The following is a 6,507-nucleotide window of genomic DNA, read 5'->3' as shown; positions in this document are numbered from 1 at the left end:
GGTCTGATTCTTTGTTTTTTCACTCTCACGCTGTAAAATCACATTGTGGTAGCGGAGCTTTATTTACGGACTGCAACCAGGGTGAGGGAGTCTAATTAACACAGGTGGTTTGTCCTTTTCTGGAGCAGTGTGCTAAAATATGCAACATAAAGGAAACTAATTGGGTTGTATGTTGTTGAGGTTTAAATTGGCCTGAAGAAAAAAAGTTTGCACTCTCACCAGTTGTGTGTTTAAAGTTTGTGGTTTGGGTTTAATTTGCTGGTTTGTCAATAATGAATATTGTTCACCACATTTCGACTGCATGCACTCTGCTCTGTCCTGAGGGGAATCCATGCCTGACAGACTCTTTTGCTGCATAGATCTACAAGGAAGCCCCCCCATCATGCAATCATGCATTTGAACATCATGCAAATGCTCTTCTTAACAAGGTCTTGAAGTTATTTACAATTGTAGCTCATTTGAAGGTTTACCATGAATTAATGGAGTATTTTCATTACCTCTTTACCATGATGGAAAAGGCCTGAAAGCTCAGAAGAAATGTCGTTTTTTAATGCATGTACGTTTGCATTTACAAATGCTAGGCTGTATGAGCCTTGGTTGTTGTAGCATTTAAAAAAAAACTTTGGGGGCGGGGCTTTCTTTTCTTTTAATTCCATTGCTGTTCTAGTGTGCTGTAATCAGATTTTTGTTTTGTTAAAATAAGAAAAAGAAAAAAAAAAAAATAAGGAAATGACCACTGCACATGAAAAACTCATTTTTTTCTGACAGACAGATGTTATAAATACAATGTTTCAAAGTGTCACTGAACTGTGGCAAACGGGGAGGGACCTCGGTTAGTGAATAAGCAGGAAGCTATGTAGCTCCCCACGATCAAAGTGAATAACACAGAAATGTTCAGTAAGAAAACCTTTAATTTTTTTTTTGGTTTAAAATAAAATAAAATTAAAAATAAAACAAAAACCCACAGGCAGAATGACATTTAAGGATAAGAGACCATTGCACAATTTCAGAACATTTCTAAAATTGAAATTGCAATTATATCCTCAAAGTATATATATATATATATATATATATATATATATATATATATATATATATATATATATATATATATATATATATATATATATATATATATATATATATATATATATATATATATATATATATATATATATATATATATATATATGAGTTAAATTGGCTTTTCCCCAACCAAGGTTAAACCATAATATTAACAGATTCAGAGAATTGGGAGACATTTCTGTACAGAGCTACATGGCTAAAAATCAGCACTGAAGGGATTTGACCGGCAGGTGGCACCACATCAAAACAGAAATTCAAGTACTTGAAATTATTGCACAGATTCAGAACTACATCTGTTAACTCCACTGAAAGAGGTTTTCAAAGTGTGGTACAGTTTAAAAGACAAAAAACAACTTTAAAACATGCAAATTAAGCATATTAAAAGGACAGACAAAGCAGACAAACTGTCCAAACTGTGTTAAAAATAATGAAAATACTGAAGTTTGGAAAAGCAGTGTCCTTCGGGCTAAAGAGGAGGAACATGCAGCTTGTTATCAAAAAGCCAGCGCATGTTATGGGTAACTGAAAATCCACTTTGCAGCTCCATTTCATAAAACAGGTGCATAGAGGAACGACCAGATATGACTTTGCAAAAAAAAATTCCACGCACCGCTTTTTCGTCTGTTTTAGAAATCATGCAAAATAACCAATATCAGCGGACGACATTGGTAGCTATCACTTTGTTTGCCAGTATCAGCCATCAAGGTTGACAGTGCTATTTATCCAGAACGCTTACCCAAACATGAGGAGTAAGCAGTTACTAGTCTGCTACACTGGAAATCTTTTCTTGCAGCAGATGTTGCTCAGTACATGGAAACATTAAGAAAATTTAAATGCTACAAATGACACAAACAGAGCAGAGAGTTTACCAAAAACAAGACATTTTAATTCCACTGATAAATACTGCACAGGACGAGGTCTTCAACCACATTTGAGCTTTCAGTAGAAGTCACTTTTCAGAACATTAACTAAAATTTTTCAAAGTGTCCACATGAGCCTTAAAACTTTAACTTTATTTGAATCCACAAAAATAAATAAATGCAGGGCAAGGTAAAGAAATCAGCTTGTGCTTTACAAATAAATAGCTTTAGGTGTATTCCTTGTGCATGTTAATTCAAAAATATACTATGGGTGCAAAGAGAAGATCCAGTCTCCTGTGTAAGTGTCAATAACAGGTAAAACAGTGGGCTGGTGGGGCTCCAAAAGCACCTGGATGGATGAAAGGTCAAAGGTGTCGCCTCATGCCGACCGCCTCCTCAGCGGTACCTCCTCCTGGTTTGTGTAAAGTTTTGCTGCCCGTGACTCAAAGGCACTAACCATCTGCTTAACCACTTCATCGAAGAAGACGCTGGCCAGCTGAGAGTGCAGAAGAGACTTGAACTCAAATGATACCTGCAGAATGGGGACAGGTTTGTTAGGAAACTGCTGAGGAGATGCTCTTCTGTGAGACTTACTTAAAAGAAAGAAAAAGATCAAACTAAAAATAGAAATCAAGCACATCTTTAGCAGAGGCGTTTTAAAGTTGGTAATCAGATAATCTGTGCTCCTGTTAGCAGCTCCTTAACACTGTTCTCTGATGGCTATTTCAGGCCTCAAGGGACACCGGTGTGATACTCAAGACTAAATTTAGACGATAATAAGGTTTTACGCAATACTTCCTCTTTGCTGATAATCCACTTGAGAGCCGTACAAGAACTTACAACAAGAAATTAGTCTCAGCCAAGTATGTTATCTAATTTTGCAATTCCTTTAACCCTTAGATGCACACGTGGGGTGAAAAAATGACCCCCCACAATATTCTGAATTAGTCGGCCAGGGCTTGCACCTGGGTTTAGTACTGTCTCCCCAATAGATGCATGGAAGATGTTCATGTTTGATAATTTAATAGAAGAGGTGCTGTCATACACAAACATGGAGGCATGAAGAGAAGCCACAAACAGGGAAAAGAGTGGAAAAATGTAATCAAACTTAAGCTCCTGGCCTTCATTTGATTGACCATTCTTGCAGGAAGTGAGAAGAACTGGGATGTACCAGTCGGTGTGTTTTTTGGGAGTCATCTGCGTAACCCATTGTACAAGGCCACTATGTCAATTCAAAGTTTTGAACATATTCGCCGTTTCTTGCACTTTGATGACAAGAGGACCAGAGCCTACAGACTGAAAACAAACCACATGGCAGTTTTCCGCTACATATGGGGCCTGTTCCTGGTCAACTGCAGGCAGAAATTCATCCTCAGGGATTGCGTTACAGTGGATGAACAACTTGTGCCTTTCAGAGGAAAGACCCAGCTTCTGCAGTATATGCAGAGCAAGCATACAAAAGTGATACAAGGATACAAAAACAGCAATTTCTTAAAATTAATGAAAAAATAAATAAAAATGCAAAGGGCCTCATGTCACAATCATGTTTTATGAGGAATAACCCAAATATGAAAATATTACAAATCTTTGTTTTAAAGATTTTGAAGAACAACAGAGTTTATAGCAAAATGCATTGTTTCTATTTGGGGTCATTTTTGACCCCAACCGTGGAAGAGTGTAGGTATTGGTAGGTTGTGCATCCAAGGGTTAATCATTAATGCAAAAGGTCACTGTCAGTGTAGTTTTATGCCAGTGTACTGCTGCACAACCAGATGGCTTCCAGTGTCAAATATTAAGTGTACCACAAACACTTACATAGAATTCCACTTTGCACGAGTCTGCTGCGTTTCCGTCTCCAGGGGAAAACCTCCATATTGTTTCAAGATGGCTGAAGAGAGATCCATCAGTACATACAGCCTGTTTGAAAACAGTTGATTCTTCATCAAGGATTGCAACAAGGCATCAAACTCATAAAAATCACAAATAAAGCATTATGCCGATAGAAACTGTCTACAGTGCTGTGCAAAATGTGGAATATACCGATTAATAATGAAAGTTTTACAAATAATTTTATGCAAAAGCACATTTTTGTTAAGTGATAGTCGAACAAGTCTAATATTAAACCCCCAGATCTGTAAAAAACATGTATACTTTAATGTAATGATGGCATTAAGACAGTCATATTTTCCTTCCATCATGAAATGGTGATTCGTTTCATCTTAACTGGTGGCCTACAGTAAAAAGAGCTTTCCACATGTCATACATGTCATAAATGTTTTTATATGTGTGTTTCGGTAGGTGTTGATTAAAAAGTAAGAGACCAGATACTTACCCTGACTTGGTAGTTTGGAACAATAGTGACCTCAGAGATGTATCGCTCGACAAGAGGGGGGAAACCGATTTCTAGCTCTGCCAGGAGGCCACCGTTTCGCCCCCTCATGACCCGAGACTTCTTGCACCAGGGAACAAAGTGCTGATACTGGTCCACACTGGCCACCACACTGTACATCTGCTCTGGAGTATACCTGAACACACAGTCACATAAAACCAGAAACACTTCAGTTTCTATCCTCTGCATCCATTTTTTCAGGTTTATCCAGAACCCAAAGAAATTCTGTAGACTGCTATACAAGATAAGAGGATTAAACTAACGCTCATCAACTCTGCCTGAAATATGACCCCAAAAACACTGTTCACTTTAAAACTCATTGTACATAGTAAAAGGTACTCAGACAAGACTCAAGTTTTTAGCATTTCTTCAAATAAGCCATTATCTGTTATTTTGTTTACATTTCACATAATTATTTTAGTCCTTTTGCAAGGGGGCACTCACCCCAACGTCCGACACTCAGTGTACTCCATCCTGCGGTTACTGATGGGAGCTGCCAGGTTAATGAAGCTTCTGCTTGGCGTGCTTACACAGGTGCTAGGGGAGAACTGGAGGCTTGCCCTTCTTGCTTCCAGGATCCCAGAAGAACCCAAGATCCTGAGGAGAGGAAATCATATTTGTGAGCTCTTTAATCATCTGTTCAATCACTATGCTATTATATAAAAATCCCACAATATTTTAATGTATGGCCATCAACACAGTATTTTTCCCCAAAGGCAATGCCAAACATGTATGCTAACATTCATTGTATGTAGTATCAGAAAAGCAAGAGGGCCATATCTGTTAAATGTGCATCTTAAGCGTTGGTTTACTTACTTTTTTCATATACTACAAATTAAACCTACCATTCGTAAAAAAAAAAAAAAAAAAAAAAATGTACAAGATTAAACTATATTTGAATTATCCTGTGACCAATAAAACAAGCGCAACTGCAAATGCCCGTTACTCAAACACCCACCTGGGCAAACCTTGGTTTTAAAATTCCTTTGACTCACCTGAAATTTGCTCTTTTAGTGTTTCCCCGGACAACCTTTGAAGAGTGGGCTTCATATAGCTCCAGCAGCGCTTTGAGGAGAACAGGAGTCGTCTTGTTGGTCATTTTTCCCCCTAGTTTGTGGTGACGCGTACTAGAGTGATCAAACCAACTATAATAACCGGGCTTTGTTCCGAATGAAGAGACGCACCGCTTATCTAATAAAAGAGCAGTGACGTAACGGGAAGCGCGGCAGCCTTTGGCCAATCAGGTCACTTTGAGGTGAACTTTAAATCACCGGCGATTAAGACAGCAATACTTCCTAAATTAGAGCAAAAAATAGCTAGGCTACTCTCAAAATGTGGAGTTTTTTGTTTGTTTGTTTGTTTGTTTGTTTGTGTCTCAAAAGATAAATTTACACAGATAGACAAAAATGTTGGGCAATAGGATCTATATTCTCAGTGGATTTCTGTTTTGCTCTTTCTTATTACGGTTTCCGGGTTGAACCACGTGTTTCCTCAAAAATGTGTGAAAAAGGCCTAAGAAGTAGATTTTGTATCGTTTAGTGTGTATTTATGAAGTGATACTAGGACCAACTATAGTTGCATAGCCTTATATATAACCCACATGTTGAAAAGGCAGGTCCACGTTCAGTCAGCTGCATGAACCCTAGGATTAATTTGTGACTGAATTAAAGTGTTTGACAACCAAGTTCAAAGAACTTTTTAAGGTTTCAAAGATCAAGCCAACTCGAGTCCAGGAAAGCACATGATGTGTGCACATGATGAACTTGGACTTGAATACAGAGTAATAAAGATAAAGTTCACAGTGACTGTAGAGGTAATGTTTAATGTAGAAGTAGGCTAGCTTTGGGACAGGAGAAAAACTAGATTTAGTTTTCATACATTATACAACAGCTGTTGCCTAATTCTTACTACACAGATCTCCGTAATACAGCTGACACTTGAAAGTCAGCATGCCTTTAAGTGTTGCTGAATTAAGTGCCTATGAGGTAACACAGCGAGAAGAGGCGGTGCAAGATCCTTTTAAGTATCTTCGAGAGTGGAATTAGGGCACTTGAGAAGGGAAGGGTTTAAGAAGCACCATTAGTCTTATTAAGGACAGGTCAGAAACTTCTAGGTGCAGACAAGATAACCTGTCTCATGTTAGAATAGGAACTACTCATGGGCTCAACAACC

At 38.0% G+C, this 6,507-nt stretch overlaps 1 protein-coding gene across 1 annotated transcript; it reads right to left on the bottom strand.

Annotated features, from left to right (window-relative positions):
* Nucleotides 1–1,950: 1,950 nt before the first annotated feature.
* LOC113019992 (coenzyme Q-binding protein COQ10 homolog, mitochondrial) lies at nt 1,951–5,540 on the bottom strand. Its single transcript, XM_026163662.1, has 5 exons — nt 5,331–5,540; nt 4,780–4,932; nt 4,279–4,471; nt 3,762–3,863; nt 1,951–2,478 (listed from the first exon to the last, which is right to left on the bottom strand). The coding sequence occupies exons 1-5, from the start codon at nt 5,432–5,434 to the stop codon at nt 2,326–2,328; spliced, it is 705 nt and encodes a 234-aa protein (XP_026019447.1). The 5' UTR covers nt 5,435–5,540; the 3' UTR covers nt 1,951–2,325.
* Nucleotides 5,541–6,507: the final 967 nt, after the last annotated feature.

Source organism: Astatotilapia calliptera, chromosome 4 (genome assembly GCF_900246225.1).
Source record: "Astatotilapia calliptera chromosome 4, fAstCal1.2, whole genome shotgun sequence".
In the NCBI taxonomy this organism is placed as follows: Eukaryota; Metazoa; Chordata; class Actinopteri; order Cichliformes; family Cichlidae; genus Astatotilapia; species Astatotilapia calliptera.
The sequence above is the reverse complement of the archived record's forward strand: the minus strand, read 5'-3'. Positions and strand labels throughout refer to the sequence as shown.